We start from the raw sequence: 23296 nt of genomic DNA, 5'->3' as shown, positions 1-23296 counted from the left end.
AGATTTGGCGGATTAGGATTGCCGAGTATTCAATGTTATTATATGGCTGCTATTATGGCACAAATTAAGCACTGGTGGAACAAAGAAACTAGTAAAATCTGGGTAGAGATGGAGTTATCGTATCTCAAACATTCTTGTTTTCAAAGATTATTGTTAGCCATGAAGATGGGATTTGATATGCCTTCGAATGAATACCCAACAATCCAAGCTACTCTTCATATCTGGAGTAAATGTCAGATGTATGATTTGAACGCTCAATCTACTATGCGTATTACTCCAGAACTGAAGATATTAGAAATATTTATTCCCCAGCTGAATCTGACTTCCTGGTACTCCTATGGAATTACTAAAATTAAGGATCTTTACTTTTTCAAAAAATTTAAAACTTTTCACTCTTTGCAAAAGATCTATACTTTACCCAATTCAGAGTTCTTCACATATATGAGGATTAGACATTGTCTACTCACTTTAGACCTATCCGATAGACTCCCTATAGAGAGTTCTATATTTTTCTATTTTAACAATTTAACCTTAGGTACCAAAGGAATTTCTAAATTTTATCGACTGCTTAGCTCTAATCTGGGATTTTGCAAATTCTCAACAATGGAAAAGTGGGAAACAGACTTAAATATTAAGATACCTGATAACATCTGGCAGGGTACATTGAATGCAACATACCAAATTACTAAATGTGCGGATCACTGAGATATGTACCAAAAAGTAATAAATCATTGGTACTTAACACCGGTTAAGATGATATATTTTTCTAGATCCGAATCAAACTTATGCTGGAGACAATGTGGTACTATTGGTTCATTATACCATATCTTATGGGAGTGTATATCGCTTAGATCTTTTTGGAATCAAGTTTTTGTCCTGATTTCGGAGATCTCACATAGTTATATCCAACCTGAAGCGAAACTTGCGATTCTCCATTTGGGAATAGAAGAGATTCCTATAAGAGCTAGAGTGGTTGTTACCCACGCACTTCTAAGCGCTAAAATGTCTATACTCCGTAAGTGGAAAAGTCTACAAACACCAACAATATCTGAGGTTGTTAAAGATATTAATGATCACTGCTCCTATGAGCGAATCTTTGCTTTGTCTCAAAATCGATATAAATGTTTTATTAAAAACTGGGAAGTTTGGTTTCAGCATGGGAAGTGTGCCATTAACATTTCCTTATAACTCTCCCAAATAGATCTACTGCACTGAAATTGGTCTAGGCAGATGTCAGATATGTTTGCCTTTAAGATTAATAATGGCTGGTCTATGTTTATGCTTACATTTTTGTTTTTTTTTTGTTTTTTTTATGTTAATATATTCTGTTACTCTAAATTCTTTTGTTCTTTTATCTTTTATATTTTGCTTTCTTACTATTTTCTTTTCTATTTTTCTCTCTTTTCTATTTTGACAATCACCCAAGTGGTGATTTTCTTTTCCTTTTTCCTCTTTTCTATAAAAAAAAAAAAAAATAAGGATGTATATTAATGTCTTTTTTCATTGTTATTTTATTTACCACTGTGATTTGTATTATATATCCTTCAATAAAAATAAATAAAAAAAAAAAAAAAAAAAAAAAAGGTGTCTTGCTGCTGCCTATGTGACAGGGCAGAGGCATAATTAGAAGACAATGATGTTGTCATCTCACACCAGGAAGAATCTGATAGGGGATTTCTGATGCAGGATCTGTGAATATTATAGTGAAGGCTGCACATGTGACAATACTGGAGGAGAGGATGATCACCAGTGACCTCAGGGGATAAGGTTAATGCATTGTCTGTCAGTTGCCACCAGGGGGAGGGTGGGCAATAACTAGGACAGTGGTCATAAACCTTTTCGGACGGGCAGACCAATAAATCTACCGGCTCCAGACCGTGCATGCACGGGGAACCATGACATCATGATGTCAGAACCCCACCCACTATCCTATCGCAGATCTGAGCCTGCAATGGAAGCGTGGGCAGGTCGTGTCCAGAGACACAACCCGCCCACCGCCCTGAGCCTGCGATCAGTACGGAAGACATGGTCCACTGCTCTGGCCAGTGTGCCCTCCCATCAGGGTCCTTCTCCTGACCCCACAGCCCCTAATCACCAGTTGGCGAGTGCTGCAGTAGAATACACTCATCACAAAAGGGCGGGCACTGTCACAAGCATCCACCTGCCCCCTAGTGGTGTTGGGTAGACACTAGCAGCCACATATTACAGACAGCAGGGAAACATCACCATAGTGACAAGCATCTACCTATAACCTAGGTCACCAACAGGTAAAGGGTCACTCAGTCATCGTCCTATCATCATGGACCTTACTAGACACACCCAGCAGAGCCTGACCATGCCTCCTGGTGAGATAAACCTCCCCTCAGATTCTGTGGCTCAGTGGAGATTTCCTCCCACTTCCTGTGGTAGCTCCAATAATAATGAGCACAAACTGTGAGGCACACTTATATAAGGTTATACCTAGACCTGGAGCACAGGGGACTGTAGAATTGTAGTGGCCCCTGGGGAGAATATAGTGGGTGAAAGGAAGCAAGCAGAATGTATTTGTAATAAAATCTTACTACTACAGAACATAGTGCCCCAGGAACATAGTGCAGACACTAGCAGAACATGCAGCCAGTCTGTGCAATGCTGGGACTTGCAGTGCCCCCGATCAGCGCCTCTTACCCCTCAGGCTGTATCTAGCTTGCATGCCAAACACAGAGATGGTGCCGGTCCCGGTTCGGTCCTCCTTGCGGTGTCCCCTGAGCAGGATATGTTGGATTTGGTCCAAGTATTGCTGCTCGTCACGGTGGGGCTGCACTCCATTGGATTCCTATGAGAGACGAGGAGAGCGGGAATATATATACACAGCACACATCGCCTCATTCATCCCCAGCCCAACATTCGCCCCCTATACCTCCTCCGGGCGGACAGGCACGGTCTCCTCTGCTGCTACAGGCATTGTAGTTCGGAGTCTCTGTGAGTCAAGAAGAGTTTTCTGAGTGATATGAAATGTTTTGGCGGTCCTGTTCTCGCGCCTAGCGCTCAGCAAATCAGAGAAGAGAGGAGAGGTCAGCTGACGCCCCCTTCCCGCGCTCTGCATCTGTCACTTGGTCCATCAGTGCGATATTCCGCCCTGAATACCTGTGAGCGGCTCCTTTCTAATAATGGAATTTCAATCACAGGGAGGATACACCACAGACTGAATTTTATCATTGGGATGGGCCGAGGTGTAAATGGCACAGTGTGGTGGAATGTGGTATCTGATATGCCCCAGTGTGGTGGAATGTGGTATCTGATATGCCCCAGTGTGGTGGAATGTGGTATCTGATATGCCGGAGGTAGGGCAAGGGGAGCATAGAGGGATCCTCATGCATTACCTAGACTGAGAGATAAAAGATCCAAGGATCCCAGTCTTTTGTTTTTGCATTAACCTTTCAAACAGAGCCCTGGATAGTAGAAAACCTTGACTAGAGCTTTACCCTTCCCCACTCTATCCAAAACTAAGAGAAAGCATTTTCGTTAGAGATACACTTCAACACATGGATATCTGTCATGGAGTAAGAGAGCTCCTCATGTATCATATACTCATTCAGCAGACATATTCCAGTGTACTGGAAGATTTCTCAAACAAATGTAAATCCCTATGGCTTGTGTATCCCTGACATTGCCAGATCTTTAACCTGAGAAGAAGATGAACATCTAACTGCAGTGCAAACAAACCAGGAAGACTGCCAGTGATGGAGGACATAACACCAATAAACAAATGTTTTATTTCTCACATGTACAGCTCTCTCTCTGAGCAGCATATGACCAAGCCATGTAATATGGTTTATGAAATGGGGCACAGGCAGGTAGGAGAATTGTATGGGCCATATGAGGATGGCAAGCAGGTTTTTACTATCCCTAATTACTCTTTAATTCAACTTTAACAAATTGCCCAAGGGCCCCAAAAACTGGAACTCATGGAAACCCAGTGCACAAGGGTAAGGATTTATTATGACAAGTGCACTTTACAGTATTGGTATAGTAACAGTGCAAACACAGATTCACTTCATAGTCATCTAAGAATAAAAGCATATAAATTGCCCTGGTTTGTATACAGCTTTCCCCCCATTATTACTGTGCATGTAAACACCTCACACAAAAAAAAACAATGATACTAGAATTATGAAATACCAGACATTGTGATAAGGTGCAATAAACAGAGGAAGCCAGAAGAGGGAGACAAATACTGGGAATATTATTCATGGGAATAAACAATTTTCCATGGAATGTTTCTTTTTGGTAAATGGAATTATTTGCATTGAAACTGCCTTGCCTGAAAATGTTTGCTGTGCTCATATCCCCTTATAAACAGCTTTAGTCATGCGTATTTCTCATCATTATAGAGGGCTCATGCATTAGTGTGCTGGTTTGTCTTTTATTGTTAATGGCATCCATCCCAAATGCACAAAAAGAATACACTGCACCAGAATGCACGGGAATACATATTAAAGCACAATGCACTTTAAAGAAGCACTAAATGTGTGTGCAGTGCACTACATTTAGGAGCCCATTCAAAGAAATAGGCTGCTGTCTGCAGTTAATTGCAACAAAAACTGAAAACCTTATGCACTTAAAGTTTAAAAGAGCCCTGAGAAATGGTGTTGTAGCAACACAGATAATTCTCTCATCTCATGATATTCCTTCCTTTAATGGGCCTGATTTATTAAAGCTCTCCAAGACTGGAGAAGATACACTTTAATCAGTGAACTTGGGTGGTCCAGCAAACCTGGAATGGATTCTTTTAAAATTCATTTGCTAATTGTTTTTAATCCTGGACTAGATCTATTCCATGTTTACTGGATCACTGGGGATTACTGGCGAAGGCGTGTCTTCTCCAGTTGTGGATCAGGCCCAATGTGTTAAAAACATGCCTCTTTCTTATCATGCAGAACAGCCTGCAGCAAGCTGGTGTACAGTGGGTAAAGACTCGCACACATCTACATTTTCCTATGTATCAGACTGCTGATAAAGACCTTGCTATATCATATGACCCATACTATCCAATGTAAGGGTGATATTCTTTCCCCTTGACAGCATTGTAAGAGGCATTCTTTTTAGTGGTCACCACACTAATATACTGTGATCTGTGGATATAGTAATTATAGCAGGGGTTCCCTGAAGACTTGAAAGTTATTTTAAGGGGTTCCTGCATGGTAAAAAGGTAGAGAAACACTGGTTTAGCAGGTGAAAGAATATGCAACACTTTATCAGAAGAGTTAAAAATACAAAAATGGTCGATTTATTGGGTGTGCAGCAGATATACAAATAGTCGTATAAATTAATACACAATAGATCCATAAAATCCTGCCCAGGCAGTATTCTATATTTATACCACCATATAGAAAAATGTACTTCTCTTGATATTCAACGTATTTACAGAAATAAATAAAACATATTTATAGAAATTCCAGAAGGATGGTCATAGTTTATTAATGGAAGTACGAAGCTGGACAAGTACTTGTCACACAAGAAAACTGAATCTGTGCCACATCGCTACTACAAGTAACAATCCAAGTCCTACAATTTGTGCGTGGACAGAATAACCAAAAAAAAAAGAAATGTCCATCTTTGAGCATAACAGGAATGTTTGAGAAAGTACATCATTTTAAAAGCAATTACATGGAAATCTGGTGTACAGTATACCAAGCAGCATTGCTTTTATTACAGGGTATGGGGAAAAATTTGTTATGTGTGTGTTCCAAGATGCACTGAAAGAAATTAAGAAATTAAGTATTTGTATGATCTTCTCAGAGACTCAGGACTTTTACAATGAAACTCTGATATCCTGTTCTTCTAAATAAAAGATGTAAAAGTTGATTGGTGGAGTATGGTACTTAGGGCCCACCAACTACTGAAGGGAGCATTCCGACATGACCCACAAAGTATGGCAGTATTTCTATACATTGATTTCTTTTACTATTTAATTGTGTTATATAATAATACACTGATCACTGTCCTGTGTAATTCCTTACCGCCCCTCGGTATATACACTGAATGTATTTGAAATACACTTAATAATAAAGTAAGTGAGTCAGTGACAATGAGAGCAGGAAGATAAAACCCATGTATGTACGTATACAATATGCAGTTCTAAAATGGGAGTCATTTAGAATAAACGACCTGTGAACAATGTGGTTTGGTGTTTTGGGATGAGAGCTGAGAATAGTGATGTGTAAGAGTTTAATATGTGATTGATGTCCATTTTAAATAGGTGCTTGCAGTAGGGTAAACCATATGGAACAGAAAATATAGAAATAAAATAACCTTTCTGACAAGTAACAAAATGCATCAATCAAAGTTTAAGATACATTTGTAAATTGCCTTAAATTTATAAATTATTTTCATCTGATGTCTCAAATGTTGCAATAGTAATAGTAAATAGTTTTTACTTTCAAAGCTCAAAATACAAAAATAGGTAAACCCAGCCTTCTTCAGTTACCACAAAGAACATTTGGTTTCATCATGCTTTGGCAAATTACACTTTGTTAGAGACAAAATAAACGTGTATGATTATTCACAGGTGCTTTGGGAGAACAATTTGATGGTTTGATCATGCAATACAGACTGGGATCTAATGCTGACTCCAGGCCTAGGTAACTACATGACCTGACTCCTAAATTTTTGTTCTTTTTATTCCTGTGATCTGTGTTTACCATTGGCATTGGTTTTGACCTGATGCTATGAGTGGAGCTTATAGTATACCACGGCATCTGGGATGTGGCAATGGAAGAGACCACAGAAATTAAATTTGATTCACACAGTGAATCTGGGTTTTTTACACACATTGGGCCTGACTTATTAAAGCTCTCCAAGACTGAAGAAATAGATTACCAATGGAGACTCGGGGTGATTCAGCAAACCTGGAACAGATCTGGTCCAGGACTGAGGCTTTCATGATCCTTTCCAACGACTAATGTAGGCATGATGCATGATTGAGTGCTGTACATACAGCACCGTTCTGCTCTATGGAGGGGGGGGACAAAGGGGCACCCTGCTGCGCTCTCCCCCCTTCACTTCCATTAGGATCGCTGGTCGTTCATCGTCCATGGATCCGCCAGGACGCTGGTTGTACACACGTCAGATTCTCGCCCGATATGGGCCCTGAGCCGATTATCGGGCGAGAGAAATTTGACGTGCGTACGTAGCTTTAGTCATTTTTGGACAACACCTTTACCATTTTGACCCATTTCCATATAAATATCCGTGCCTATGCTTTGCCTAAAAAATAATAGTTTATGAGTCAGGATTGCTCCTAGGAAAATCAAATAATATAGCAGGCACTGAACAAATTTAGTCATTTATAAACTTTTATACTAATTTGCTTTATTATCAAGTTCATTCATATCTACAACATACTTTCTGGTTCTTTAAATCGGGTGACAACTTGCTAGGATATATTTCAGCCTCCAAGGCTACGGCACAACGTTTTAATCCTGCCCTTGCAAACTGATTGAAAGAACAATACATCATGAAAAAATATTATTTCTCTTTGAAATGCTTCAAATAACTCCAAAGAACTTAAATTTAAAATATTCACGGATGCATAGCTCAGCTTCTAAAAGTTATGTTTGTAATATTGTAATGCTTTTTTTGCCACATATTGTATGAATTCCTGGCTATCGATGTCAGCATTGGCTGGAAGCCTTATTGCAACACTTGGGGAAGAGAAGATTCTCACATCAACAACTGTGTCATACACATTCAGGTTTTCTGTATTTGGACTTAATGACACCTACAAGAAAAAACAGAAGCTTTTGTCAATGTAACTCAAAGAAGTTCAACAATGAGTTAAGGTGTGTGTAATGTATAGTGGTCAGGGCCCGGGAGACCTTGCAAGCCCTACACTTCTGCCTAGGTCACCTTGCATGATAGTGACAATGGCCCAACATGCCTGCACATTTTAGACTCCTATTATTAAAGCTGTCTAAGACTTGAGAAGATAGACTAAGGTGGGATATCCAGCAAATCTGGAATGGATTTCTTAAAATGAATGCGCTATTAATTGGCAAATGTTGTTAATCCTGGACCAGAACCATCCCAGGTTTGTTGGATCACCCAGGTTCACCCATAATATCCAATCTCAGGGAATAAATCAGGCCCAGTGTATCTAAATGCCTGCTTGTAGTCACAATCAGGGACATGAATGGCAGGCTAACAATGTAGCAGCCCAATTGAGAGACAGCGTGAGGAAGTTAAGGGCAGCATCACCAATTTTTTCTCAATGAAAGCTGCAGTGTTAAAAAAAAAATGGAAAAAACATTTGGTATTCTGTTACTACAGGGCTCATCAAATGTGCCAGTTCACAGCCTTCAGACTATTGGGGAGGGAGAAGACTGTGCATCTGATTTATTAAAGCTCTCCAAGGCTGGAGAGGATACACTTTCATCAGTGAAACTGGGTGATCCAACAAACCTGGAATGGATTTCTTCAAAGTCATTTGCTATTTGCTAGCAAATGTTTTGAATCCTGGACCAGATCCATTACAGGTTTGCTGGATCACCCAGCTTTACTGATTAAAGTGTATCCTCTCCAGCCTTGGAGAGTTTTCATAAATCAGACCCTGTGAGTGAAATTGTTGAAAGTTAGTTTGTTCTATTGTATGTACAGGTGTGTGATAAACATTGAAGAAAAAATGACTGTCATCACTGCTCAGTGGGAGGAAAAATACACTACATCAATGGTCAGTCAAAGGTCAGTGTGGGAAAAAAATGCTCAAGGCCCGAGATCAGTGGGAGAAAATTGCCTGTCATTATAGGTCAGTCGGAGAAAAAAATGACCTTGCATCAGTTAGTTGAAAAAAACAAACATCCAGCATTACTGTTAAGTGGAAGTAAACAAGCACTGCCCTGGAATGACTTCTGACTTTAACTGATAGATACATTTTATTTATTTTATTTAGCAGGTACTGTTTTCAGGCCTTCTCCTTTTTCTAACCAAACAACTCCCCCTTCCCAACCTGACATTGCCCAGTAACCCAAATGCAGCCATATTGGTGACTCACCATTCTCCGTATGTATGATTTCACATCACGTGTGCAGAGTTCAAGAGACATGCCACTGAGGGACTTAAGTGGTGGGCAGTGAGAGTGAGCTAGGCCTCCGCCTACATACATGGCATGACGTAATGTTACTGCCCATGTCTGCCAGTTTATTCAGCCACTGCCCAGAAAAATAACAAGAGCAGTCTGTCTGAGACTTTAGTTTATGGGATGTCTGTGTTAAAATGTTTAGGCCTAAATTAAATTTTAGTTATTGGATTTAGAGCTACTTTTTAACTCAAATTCCCCCCCAAAAAGGGCCATGAAAAAAATGTTTAATGTAATTGTGTGAATTATCATTTGCTCATTTTGTTATATTTTGTTTCATTTACCTTTTCTATGCTGAACAATTCCTCAGTCCCAGAAGTCATGTTGGTATATTCAGCCACCCATCCGTATTCTTCTTTTATTTGACATACTAAGTTAAAGATGTCATCAGTATGCTGCTGCGAAAGTTGTACAACATCTTCATATTGCTGTGCAGATACATTTACCAACTTCAGTGCCGCTTCAGATTTTATGTGTAGCTCTATCACATCAGGACACTCTTGTTTTCCAATATATCAATAAAAAGAGAGATATCATAGAAAAACATGTCACACTTGAATAAATAAATGTATGCCACAGAGTTTACTGTTAAATTACTCAAGAATATTATACTATACCTGTATTTAAAAATTGAAACTACTTTGAAAAAATATTTGTTTATACAGTCAATCTGTATAGTGGCTGCTGGTTGTTTTTTTTTTACTATTTCTGGCTGAACACTGGCCATAGGTGTCTGGTCATAGGAAAACTTCATATCCCATGATTCCTTGTATTATGTATTATAGATTTGGCGGTTCACATTAGTAGTTTCAGCTATCTACACAATGGGGTGGGTACAAATAAATACACTCTGAATGAAGCATGAATTGTAGCCACAGGCATGAGGTATATGTGATTTTCTGCAAAGGATAAAGTATTTTTGAAAACTAAATGAAAACATTTTTTAAACAGGAGTATGGAACATATCATCAAAGCAAACTAAAACTAAATACTTAAAAACTGCAAGCAGGCAGGATCTTTACTGCAGAAGGAACCTGCTATGTTTCTGCTCCAATCAAACAACATACCTACCTATTTACAATCTGTTTTATAGTGTACACTCACACAGTTATATAATCCACTTATACACAATGTACAAACCCAACATAGCTGGCTTCCAGAAACGAAGAGACATATTCTGCCCTTTCTGCAATAAAAAAACACCCCTTTTTGCATTTTTTTTGGGGGGTGCACTTTAAGACATAAAATAAATATGTTGTGTTTTTGACATCAGTGACACTTTAAAGCTAAATTTAAAAAGTGTACTAATTAACAATTTGCCATTAACTTGTGTTTATTTTCAGTATTTGGTCAGCATATTTACAATGAAAAATTTTGTTAACAGCAGTTTTTGGACTTTTAGCATAAACAAGAGTCTGCTTTCAATGCCATGGTGTTTCTATGTGTTTTGGCACATATCTAACTGTACACACAATGTAATTCTATTCAGCTGTACATAAATATGGAGATCACATGCTGCTGGCCGCATAGGGACTTGTCTCAAAAATGTTTTTAAATAACATTGAGGTACCTTTCCCAAAATTAATTCTAGTATTAACATGTAATACTAGTATTAAAACGAATACTAGTAAAATATAATTAACAATATGTGAGTTCATAATGCACCCTTAGGCTTTGTTCAGACTAATGGTAATTTACCAGCATTTACTGCCCCAAGGCACCTAGTGTATTATCAAACTGAAGGCACCCAGGGGTGGTAACAGTCTACCACTGCTAGGCTTTTAAAGTTGTGTGCAAGCAGCTACAAAATACCCAACAGAGCAATTCCTTTCCCTTTTTTTGTATTAAAACTGCAAAAGTGACACCAATTCAAGCCTATGGAGGCAGCAGGGGCGCAAACTTCTCCTGAACAATACATGTGCTGTCCAAAATAAAAAAAATGTGCACCACCTGTCAAAGCCTAAAAATTGGACCCATTTAATTCAATGTTAACTGTTTTAACCACCACCAGCAGAAACATTCTAAAATGTTTCTGAGAACTGCTTGTCTGAGCCCAGCCTTATTTGTGGGTTGTACAGCTGTACGAAGTGAATTATGTAAACTAAATTAGAACATGTGTAAGAAATGTGTAAGAAAGATGTTCACGTACACAACTGTACACATTTTGTATCAGTATACAATTCCAAATCTTTCTAGCTTTATAATATTCATGCTGAAAAACAGAACACATATACTTATGCTGACTTTTTAGTATAGACTGTACCTTTTGTCACAGATTCAAAACATAGCTGACACCTTTCTTGAAGCAGCAGACATGCTGTAACATTCTGGAGTTTGTTGCATTTTGTATTGCTTGGTGTGGATTTCAAATAGACAGGAGCCTCTAAAAAAATTAATCAGATCTATATGGAATTTTTATATTCACATACATTATTAGTAAGGCAAAATGAATGTGCAAAGTGTAACCAATAGGAAAATGGCTTTTACTGTGTTATATACCTAATGTCAAAAATATTCTTACTGTTAAATTTAGTGTGCCCATCATACTGTATTTTACCACAGGCTAAGTAAATAAAGCTGTAAATGTTTTGTCAACCTTTAAAAAAGGACTTCTCTACCTGAGAAATTGTCTAACTGCTTTCAAATGAAGTAGTAAACATTTACTATTTTAGTTAATTAATTTATCATATGTATCATGAGTAAACTAAGGCATTTAAAAAAGGAAACTTTTATTGAGGTTGCTTATTTAAACCATGACTAAGTATGATTCCAGATCTAAATCTAGCTAAAATGTATTATTTTGCCAATGTTTGTAAGATGATTACTCCTCTGGTTCTTGTTGGTTCACCATATCATTACAAGTTGCAGAGGATAAAAGAAGAAATTTTTAGTGCAGGCAGTGGGAATAATAACGTTTTAACTGAACAAATTTACAAATAAAATTGTGATCTCTATGTAAATTTTATTACTATATTGAAGATTTCAGGCCATTAGAAAGGACAAGAGTAGAAATAAAAATTGGGTCTGATATTGATTGAGCCTTGTATAATATCCACGTTTATGATTATGGAGAACAAGCAAGTTGACTATTGTTAAAAGGCTTTCTCATTACCAAAATGTCTACATGATTATGGTTACATTTTATATATACATTCTTTACATGCAGCTCTAGGTAAATGTGATGGTTTGCTTGTATTAAAAACAATGGGCCTGATTTATTAAAGCTCTTTAAGGCTGGAGAGGATACACTTTTATCAGTGAAGCTGGATGATCCAGCAAACCTGGAACACATCTGGAATGAAAACATTTGCTAACTAATAACAAATGACTTTTAGGTAATCCATTCCAGGTTTGCTGGATCAACCAGCTTCACTGATGTAAGTGTCAAAATAGTACATGGGCCTTCAATCCCATCAAGCTTTTCCACCCTAGTAATTCCTATTATTCTGATTTAATTTCTCATTTGACTAACAGTTTTGTGTGGATTTACATGAAAGGAAAAGATGTTACATGGGAAAGAAGAAAATGTATTTTATTTTTTTCCTGGGTAGCCAAGAAAACTATACTGCACAAATAGATATATCCTAAACCTCCCACCCTAGGACTCTTTAGGGAGGAATTGGTAATTGTTTTGATGGACTAGTTAGACACCTCTCTAGATTAGGAAGCCAGAGTCCTTAGACTTTTCAAAGTGTGGGAATTGTTATTGTCAGTTTACCAACCCTTAGGAAACAAGAAGTTGTACATTCATTTGAACCTCTTAATACATGTCCAGAGAGCCTCTGATACATCTGAATTTGAATAAAATAATAAAAGATTAGTTATATTGTCCTACCTTGCATTGGTATATAAATATCCTCGGAATCACTGTTGAGGTTCTTGTACATCATCACAAGAATGTCGCTCATGACCACAAAAACAGTTTGACCAAATTCATATAAACCTTGAAACAAGCTAGAAAATTCCCAGTGTTCAAAATTGTTGGAAATGATGACAGGGTCCCTCCCAGACACAGTGGTGTTGGTCTCTGGGTCTTTAACATCTGATAGAAAAAGTTTCTGAAATGACTCATCAAATGTTTTCTGGAAGTTCGTAAAAAGTACAATGCTTTTATTGAATATAAGACCCACATCAGCCATGAGCTTGCTAAACATGCCCTCAGCCTGGCTCATTTGGGCAGCCATATAATATTCACTTGTATATTTTTCTTCAATGCTTTCAGTGTTGAGACTCAATGGTGGCCACTCTTTTAAAAGTCCATGGTCCTATTCAAAAAGAATATATCATTTAAGTAACAGCTGTAAAAATGTATTCTACCTGATTACCTGTTTTTCTAAATTGTCCTTTAGAAATGTCATATGCTTTATGTATCACTCTTAACGTTCAATTTCTAAACTCCTTAAACCATGTATCATAAACAACATACACAGTTTTTACCCAAAGTACTAAAAGCAGCCATATGTAGAATATTCTCCACTAACATCCATTTATACTTGTTTCTAGCCTCTATCCACCCAGGTAGTTATAAATTATGTTTCAAGGGGGCATCAGTGTCATGTTGGCATTTCTCACAAAGTTTTCTTACACTTTTGCCCCAATCTCTCTAAATATGTGACCCCCCCCCCCCAATCCCTATACTTACTTAGATCTTGCTCCAAGGCCTGCAGAATTGTTTGCATTTTTCCACACATGTCTATGAATGTACAATTTTTCCCTATATGCTTTCATATCTAGAGCCACTGGCAGCTGTACTATGCAGAAGGGGGAAATGTATTTATTGTGCTGTACAAAAAAGCAATCCACACAATTTATTACAGGGACTTTTTGTTTATACATCAATTCTTAAAAAAATTAACCTAGCGTTTCACTGTAAGTGAAATTTGCATGCAAATGCTCAATATCTGATTGTTTATGTCTGAAAAAACTGACATCATGAAAGTTTAAACTAGTGGAATAAGCATATTTTCTTTGTTCCTACAGTTAGCACTATTTTTGCTTTAGCACAGGAATTCCTAAATGGCTACGGCTAAATAAACAGTCCTGAAGATAACAAGTTTATCAAAATATTTTACCTTAACATTAGATGCCTGTAGACCCTGCTGAGAGCAGCTGTTTGTATAGAATGTTATGCAGGACCTTTCAAGGCAAACTTGACATCCATCCCACTGAGTTTTCAGCAATTGTTTGCATTGCATTTCTACTTCACTCAGCTTTTCATCGATGTCCTGAAAGAGCCTGACAGCTTCCTGTACAAATATTTGTCATAATAATTAGAACATGATTTACTATCAATTAGAGTTATAATAAAGGTAACATTGTATTAATGTGTAAAAAAAGAAACAGTTTTTTTTGTTTTGATGGCAGCACGGTAGCTCAGTGGTTAGCACTCCTTTGCAGCACTGGGTCCAAGGTTCTAATCTCGGCCAGGACACTATCTGTATGGAGTTTGCAGATTCTCCCCGTGCGTGAGTTTCCTCCGGGTACTCTGGTTTCATCCCACATCCCAAAAACATGCAGTGAGGTTAATTGTCTTTTCCCCAAAATTAACCTTAGACTACATTAATGACATATGACTATGGTAGGGACATTAGATTGTGAGCTCTTTTAAGGGGTTAGTGTCACGACTATGGACTTTGTACAGTGCTGTGTAATATGATGGCGCTATATAAATACTGTGTAATAATAATGTTGGACTTGTTAGAAGTTTGGGTGAATTGTAAGTGTTATCATTGCTGGTAAAATCTGTGTGAGTAACCTATGTCAATGGTAGGACTGATGTAGTGGAAATAATTTCAGTTTGGTAGTGTATGATGCCTTTTCCAGCACATTTTAAGTTAGTTACTTTGTCACGTGCTGTATAAATTAAGGGCACCAAAGAGTGCCTACACAAAATATTTTAATATTTAAAGAGTTTTCAGGAAGTCCCCAGGTGCAGTATCCACATATTGTAGACCCTTTTCTGGGTTGATGTTTGTGGGGGTTTTCTCAGTCAGAAAAGGTGAGGTCTACAGTATGTGGGTACAGCACATAAAAACATAGATTATCATGTGGCCCATTGAATTGGCCTGTTTTTTTTTTTTTTTAGGTAATTGGCTTTTTTTTTTAAACAGGGTTGTCAAAGTATAAATCTTTATTGTCTATAGTCTGTTAAAACTTGTTGTTGAATGTCTTATCTGCTCTGCTGGATGTTTGTTCCAAGCATCAGATACTCATTTTAAAAATATGATAAGTTGTGAACTTTTCTCTTGCTCGATTGAGGTCATGGGGCTGATTTATTAAAGCTCCCCAAGGCTGTAGGAGATACACTTTCATCAGTGACGCTGGATGATTCAGCAAACCCAGAATGGATCTGGTCCAGAATTCAAAGCAGTTGTTAGCAAATACCTTTGAAGAAATCCATTCCAGGTTTGCTGCATCACACAGGTTCACTGATTAACCTCCCTAGCGGTAACCCGTGTGTGACTCAGAGTAGAAAAAAGTTGCTAAAAGCAGCTCGGGGTTACTGCTTTTGGCAACTTTTTTCTACCCTGAGTGACACTCGGGGTTAACCTATAGAAAGGTAATAGTAAATACAGCCTTACCTTATCCGCCGGTGCCCCGCGCCGTTCATTGCCGCGATCTCTGTGTTCTTTCTTTTTCCCCCGGGTGCTTCTGCACCCGATGAGTCACCGGAGAGTTCCCGGTGACATCGGTGCGCGTGTGTACTTTGCCGGGGGGGCAGGGCGGGAAATTCAAAAACCATTTGTATTGCATTCAATGCAAAATATCTGTATTGAATGCAATACATTGCATTTATATGTGTAAAATCAGTACATTGTTTTTAAGAACATTTATTATACAGTATAAATAATAGTATGAGTATAATATGTATTTTTTTTTAATTTTTAAATATATAGATTTTTTAATTTATTTAATTTATTATTTTTACATGATTTTGTGTTTCAAACTTTATTATACTTTATTAAACTTTATTATATTATATATTTATGAAAAACAATGTACCGCTTTTAGACATATAAAACTGGACAGAAATGAACCACTAGGGAGGTTAAAGTGTATCCTCTACAGCATTAGAGAGCTAAAAAAAACTCAGGCCCCATGCCCTCATGTGCATGACCTTCACCTCCTATTGAAAATTCTGACCTCAAGAGTCTTAAGGTGCGTACACACTTCCAATTTTTATCGTTCCAATCGAACGACGAACGATCGATTGGGCAAAAAATCGTTCGTAAAAAAGTAACCAACGACGCCGACGAACGAGGAAAGTCGCTGGAAACGAACGACCGGACCGGCGGATCGGATTGGACGACGATCGTTGAACATCGTTCGTGTGTACGGTCGTTCGTTGATCGTCCATGGTCAGAGCATGCGTGATGAACGAACGTCCGTTTACTTTCCTGTCGTGCACATAGTTCCTCTATCGCTTAAACGATCGTATCTATTGTGTGTACAATATCTACGAACGATCGTGTCGTTATCTCTATGTGCAGGATCGGTGCTATACGATCGTTCGTGTATATCGTGCAGGAACGTTCGTCGTTCGTTTTCCGACGATAATAATTGGAAGTGTGTACGTAGCTTTACTTAATATATTTAAAGTTTTCTGGTATTTCCAGGTTTTTCCATCGTTTTCTAAAATTGTATACATTTTCTTCCTGCAGTCTCTCCTGATATCTTTATCTCTAATAAGGGTGTCTCTAAAACATTCTGGGAATCTAAGAGGAACTTGAAGGTATCTTGCAGTGCTTGCTGTTACAACTAGGTTGTTCATACAGGTGAAAAAAACAATATTAAAAAGGAACGGAGTGTTTTGTGAAACTAAGATATTTGAGGGCAACCCATAACCCTCTATTTTAACTTTGATTTCTCTTCTGCCAATCCAAATTTCATTTAGAATACTAAACTCTGTATTGAATAAATTTCTGAGTGATGCAAACACTGAATTTTTCATGCGCATCCATGGTTCATGTACTTGGTACATAAAATTTGAGCCAAATTGAATTTCCAAATGTTTTCTATAACCAACATTTTCATTTACATTTTATTTGCCCTCATTTTTCTCATCAGTGTTGAAATAGAATTTAAACATACTTTTCATTCCTCAAGGCTGCTCAGGATGAGGCCATCAGAGACATGCAGGGAACCATAAGCTGTCTTCTGAAGGGAACAGATGTAGTGGATACATAAAAAGTAAAGTGGATCATGAGGACAGTATATTTAATTGATTGTTTTTATTTTGTACAATCCCACTGGGAATGTTCCTGTTCAATGGCTGTTTACTTTAAACGTCTGCTCTGGAACTATATTCATACTGTGAAAGTTTAAAGCAGTCCGCTGTGTTACCTATTTAAATAGAATCGGTTCCAAGAAAACCATGTTGAAAGACTCAAGTGCGGCCTGGTAGAAGAAAGCTCATGATTGCAATGTCAGCAAGTGAATAAACATTCCATTTCCTCTGACATTTACATACAAATAAGTGAAAATCTTGCTAGGATCAGGGGTTACTCAGTCATTAACTGTGTATATATATTGGACTGCATGGCATGTTAAGAAAGAAATTTCAGTTGTTCGTGTTATTGATACAAATTCCAGATAATAAAGTCTATTATCTCAATGTTTTACTAATTACAGGCAAGTTGTTCTTACTCCTTATAAGCTTTTGTTCCTTTCAAGCTCACATTTCACTCTAGAGCCCACACATGCAACATTTTTCCTGACTTTTAAAAGAGCAACGGGGCGGCCTACTGTAGATAGAGTACTCATTATATCTGAATCTGAGATCAATTGCATTAAAGTTATCCTTTACATATAACTATTTGTAGAAAAGGCTCAGGATTTCCCATTTTAGTATATCACTTTGCCAAACCCTCCAATGGACAGTATGTAGAATTAAAGAATGTAGTGAGGGAGTTTTTTTTTCAATTTTACATGTATTTATGATAAAAAGTGTGAATCAAACAATACAGGTAGTTCCCGAGTTACATACGAGAGAGGGGCTGTAGGTTTGTTCTTAAGTTGAATTTGTATGTAACTCAGAACAGGTACATTATTTTAATAAATGCAATTAGGACAGATGTTTGTCTTAACATAATATTAGGCAGCATGGTGTCAGTTACTGTATAAAATCCTCACTGTGAGTTATTCACAAACACAAAAACAGACATTCTGTAGTTTTTGAAGCAAGCTGTGTATAGATATGCAAAAGAAAACTGCAGAGAACCTCAGCTGTGTTTAGCAAAAGATTTCTTCTCATGCAAACTGCCCCCTCCAAGCCTCCATCTTGCACAGGAGCGAGCAGGGAAGCCCCGTTTATATCTAGGAGTTGTCTGTATGTGGGATGTCCTTAACCCGAGGACTACCTGTATAATCTCTAGATAGAGCTCAACTGGACTTATACAACACATAATACAGTTCAGTGAAAAGACATAATCAAACAAGATTGTCTCTTTTACTGACGCGATATACTTTATATGTTTGAGTGTTGAAAGAAGTTACCACCTTCTTCGTATCTTCTTGTTTATGTTGACCGGGGAAATTCAATAAAAAAAAAATCTCTTAATAGGACATCCACATATAATTATCTTGTTAAATATATTTTACCTCCTTCTCTTCTTTTGTTTTCTTGAGGGATTTTAGTATATGCTCATGTTGTTCCTCATTTATTTCTATAGTTTTCTTCATTTCTTTTATTCCCAACAAGGCTTTCTTTACTTCATCTGCCACATAGTCTTCTCCGAGTTTTGAAAGGGCTGAAGGAAACAATCATTTAAAAATAACATTTACGAATAAAAAAAAAGTCTGCATAAAACTGGTGTTACTAACTCCTACCCTAAGAGGATACATCATAAATTCTAATTGTAATACATTATTAAAACATATCTGAAATCATGACATATAAAATCACACACATAAGGCAGTTTAATCACATGAAGCTGAATAATTATATATGGAAATTATTGCCATCTGCCTGGACTTAAAAAGTCATTACTAGGTTTTTATGGGTTTTCACCTAATTCATTGGGGTTGATTCCAGCCTACTTTGTGTTTGTCTTTTTGGGACTTACCCCTCTGTACAATCTTACGGTGAACTGCCATCCTGCCTTCTGGCACCTTCAATCATGGGGTGCATAGACACACTTTTCTTAGTCTTTGTCGGCGCTATGTTACCTACCCTAGAGGGGCACGTCCAGCTAAAATGTTGTGTGCACCCCTGATTTTTGCAGCCTTGCTGTTACCTGTAGTTCTCCAGCAAGTAGCTATCTTTACCTTGCTTCTGCCTGTTATGTCTTTACACTGGGAGATGGGCGGTATGGGCATCACCAAAACTTACCTGGTGATTGATTTAACACACTCACAATCTCCACCTAGACTTTTAGTATTTAGTCAAGCTCAGACCAAATACTAACTGCCCATGTTAGCATTCAGTTCCTGTCCTGCTGTATGTGTTTTATTGTCTGATATTTGTTGCTTACCTTTGCTTCACCTGACCCTCTAATTGTTTGCTGCCTAGACCAACTTTTCCCTGTTTTTTGACCTGCAGCTTTATCTGCCCTTTTGATTGCTCACCTGGTTTATCATTTTTCTTTGTATGACATCAGCTTTGTTCTCTAACCTGCTGCTCCTAAATGATTTGGACTTTTGCTATAGCCCTCATTGCCACTATGAGCCTGTCTGCCCTGTGGGATATTCAGCACATCGGTACATACTTGTCCCCCAAAAGATGGCACAAATAGTCTCACAGGGCTCAGTGGTGGCTTGTCTACAGACTTTAGAGATAGCCCGAGGAATCGTGCCTAGTAAAACATTGGCATTTGACCTGAAGCCTTAAACAACTCTAGAAAATAACTTGGGATAGGAAAGAAAATGCAAGGAAGCTCAGGAAAACATATTTTAAACTTATTTAAGATAACCTAAGCCATACCTGCAGTTAGTTTGTTAAAGCCCTTTGTATGATAAACATCCTCTGTAGCATTGATCCCCCCCAACAGTGTCTTGTCTACTTGCTCCTACACCAAATGCAAATATTTTTTCTGGAACTTTGCTACTCTACTGATAGTAAATACAAATGTTATATTTTGGCATGGCTACTTATAATCTCATATGACAGACCAACAAAGCAAAAACGCCTTTAGAAGACAACTGTTACCCTGTAGCATTAAGTACCTAACAAAGACCTTTATAAAGATGCCATGGAGTAATATTTTTACGGGAAACTGCATAATTAAAATGATTAAAAAATGATCTACGTTAACATTTTAACGGAATAATTGAGATAAACAATCTATTCTCCATCTCTTACCTCTATCACATGAATTGTGCAGAGTGTAGCATTCTTTTGACTATTGTTTCAGCATTGAAGAATATATTCATAATATTCATATTATAATAATATTCATGAATAGGAATTGTTCATGGGTGTATATCTATGAATGATCTTTATAACATATGTAGCGACTTCCTCTAAGTGTGGAAACAATGGGCCTGATTTAATAAAGCTCTCCAAGGCTGGAGAGTATACACTTTTATCAGTTAAGCAGGGTGATCCAGCAAACCTAAAATGGATCTGGTCCGGGATTAAAAACGGCAAATGGCTATAAATAAATCCATTCCAGATTTACTGGATCAGCCAGCTTCACTGATGAAAGTGTATGCTCCCCAGCCTTGGAGAGCTTTAATAAATCAGGTCCAATGTCTTTGGTGGAGGGGTTTCAGCAATTTTAGTTACAGTTCTCCTGCTGTAAAGATAACCATGTATCAGGGATCCAAAAATGTGGTATGTGATGAAATATTCAGTTTGTTATGACTAATGTCATAGTACTTTGTCATGTACCATTGAGTGTTGTATTTACCCACCACAATGGTAAGTCAAGTGGAAGAAGCATATGTTGTCACTGTTAAAGTATCTATCATATTTTACTGAATAACAATTTTTTTAAATATTATATAGAAGTGGTGTAAGCTACTGAACTAGCACAATTACAATGACACTTTGAACAGTGATGAAAACAATAAAATGAGTCACAAAAGTTACATCCCAAAACAATTGAACAAGAATCTTATACCAAAAAAATACTAAGGTAGGTAAAACATGAAATGCATTTAAAAACATATGCGGTTTACAGGATTAACAGAATAATATGTACCGTAATGCATTAAAAATTACATAATTTGATCATAAACACTAATGAGTCTTCTCTTATGTTGTAATTTGATTTATCTAATCCTCATGGAGCGGTTGGTAAAAAAAAATGTTTGGATTCATATATGGCCCTTTAAAATAGATATATTTTAGACTAAGAAAAAAAGTATTCTCTTAGGATTTTGGTGCATATATTTGTTCATTTAAAAAGCTACTGGACACCAATTTAGTCCTGAATATCGCTTACAAAACAAATAGTCATACATATATATTCACATCTGTTTATACGCCTGTGCTTTAACACATGCTTTTTTACTGCAAGCAAATAATGTGACAACCAAAAGAAAATTCATATTTGTGTTTGGCTGTTCAGAGCCACCGTGATTTACAAAAAAAGAAAAGAATGCATTCCTTCAGAAATTTCTATTTTGGAACCTAAAATATATATATATAAATAACATAAATAACACACACTTAAAATGTTCTCTGAAACAATAAAATAAACATAATACATGCTGAAAACACAAACTAACAAGTTAAATTTAGTCATTACATGAAACAGCAGCTGTTGTGAACAGACATACATTAACTCTGCCCATAAATGTGAACAAGTGTTAATTATGCTTGATATTTTATGCTGTGTATCCATAATATGCTGCGTATATCATAACATAAATTTTCTGATGCCCGCATTATTGCCTATATAGCACCCATCAACACTTAAAACTTTTGGTGTTTCAAGGTTGCTGGCTACCCCCACTTTCCTCACTATTGGATCATTTTGGTGTTGAAGAGCAATTTTTTTTCTGTAGTATGGTGCAAGAGTCAGAGGTGAAAGGACAGAATAAGTAAAAATAGAAGCAGGTTGGTGAATACAAAAACAGCTTTCCAAGCTTTGGGATCCCTCTGTGCTATGCAAGTGATAAAAGTAGTCATCATAATACCTTTAGGTGTCTGTCTTACAATCTTTAAAACAAATATAGGCTCTCTTTATCATGCTACTCATCTCTGCAAGGAACATATGACTTTTTCATTATCAGCAAATAAAAATGAACAGGGCACAATGTAAAATTCAAGAACCTGTTAAAAGGGTTCTAAAAATAACCAGTTTGTATTTCACTAATATATATAACACTATATTGCCATTTTCCCCCACCTGTAAAAAAAAGGTGTGCAGAATTTGGGACTCTGAAGTGCAGCCAGATTGGCCAGATTGACAAAATAAGCAAAAATGCTAATTTAGCTTATCACAGTAGAAAGTTTCCAAATTTATAATGCACAGGTATCTATTGTGTCTTTTGATAAATAAGTTACTTCCATTGATTTACTTCTTGTTCCCAGACTTGGGCTACGTACGCACGTTCAATGATTGTCGTGTGGAATAATCCTTTCCAACAACAAAAGACTGATGAGTTCTGTACATACAGCGCCTTACTGCTCTATGGAGAGGGGAGAATGACAGAGCGACACCACGCTGCTCTCTCTCCCCTTCACTTCCATTTCAATCGTTTGTCGTTGGTGGATCCGCCAGGACGGAATGATGAACACTGTGCACACATCAGATTCTCATCTAATACTATCACTTGGGTGATTATGGGAAGAGAATCATCTGACGTGTATACATAGCCCAAGAAACATTGTTTTAGCTTTGATTTATGTAAAATATACATAGTAATGAATCTTTGATAAAATTACCTTTCAGCTTCTTGCCTAAGGCACCTTCTTCTAATGTTGGTGACACTGGTGCAGTCTGGGGGTGTTTCAAACAGAGCAGAAATGTTGTAAGTCCAAAAAAGTATGGTATGTTCCTCCTGGAAATCAAAACACATTGTGTTAGCTAGTTATGGTTTAAAATTATTAGTGATAGTATTGTATTTTTATTTAACATAACCTTAGAGATCAGGTTGACGTATGTTCTTTTAAAATCTCACTTTTGCTTTTGAAACACAAATGAATGCATTTAAATGGCAATGCATTGTTTGACAAGGAAGGGATTTGTTTGACCCGATTTGTTTGCAATTCAATGAACATGTTGTGTCATA

General features: G+C 37.3%; 2 protein-coding genes across 9 annotated transcripts in view; both read right to left on the bottom strand.

Annotated features, from left to right (window-relative positions):
- TYMS (thymidylate synthetase) overlaps window positions 1–3221 on the bottom strand; it is a 13252-nt gene extending 10031 nt beyond the window's left edge. Inside the window, exons 1-2 of the mRNA XM_072411354.1 lie at window positions 2900–3221; window positions 2668–2815 (exon numbers count right to left, since the gene is read on the bottom strand). Of these exons, the coding sequence (XP_072267455.1) occupies window positions 2668–2815; window positions 2900–3085 (334 nt within the window). The 5' untranslated portion in view covers window positions 3086–3221. The remainder of the gene's footprint in view (window positions 1–2667; window positions 2816–2899) is intronic.
- A 2032-nt stretch (window positions 3222–5253) lies between these two features.
- CLUL1 (clusterin like 1) overlaps window positions 5254–23296 on the bottom strand; it is a 50731-nt gene continuing 32688 nt past the window's right edge. For all 8 annotated transcript variants that reach the window (XM_072411349.1, XM_072411345.1, XM_072411352.1 and 5 more), the window contains 7 exons: window positions 22950–23065; window positions 18716–18864; window positions 14188–14361; window positions 12951–13380; window positions 11379–11498; window positions 9400–9614; window positions 5254–7762 (listed from right to left, as the gene is read on the bottom strand). In XM_072411349.1, the coding sequence (XP_072267450.1) occupies window positions 7586–7762; window positions 9400–9614; window positions 11379–11498; window positions 12951–13380; window positions 14188–14361; window positions 18716–18864; window positions 22950–23065 (1381 nt within the window). In that variant the 3' untranslated portion in view covers window positions 5254–7585. The remainder of the gene's footprint in view (window positions 7763–9399; window positions 9615–11378; window positions 11499–12950; window positions 13381–14187; window positions 14362–18715; window positions 18865–22949; window positions 23066–23296) is intronic.

The sequence above is a fragment of the Pyxicephalus adspersus genome, chromosome 5 (genome assembly GCF_032062135.1).
Source record: "Pyxicephalus adspersus chromosome 5, UCB_Pads_2.0, whole genome shotgun sequence".
In the NCBI taxonomy this organism is placed as follows: Eukaryota; Metazoa; Chordata; class Amphibia; order Anura; family Pyxicephalidae; genus Pyxicephalus; species Pyxicephalus adspersus.
The sequence above is the reverse complement of the archived record's forward strand: the minus strand, read 5'-3'. Positions and strand labels throughout refer to the sequence as shown.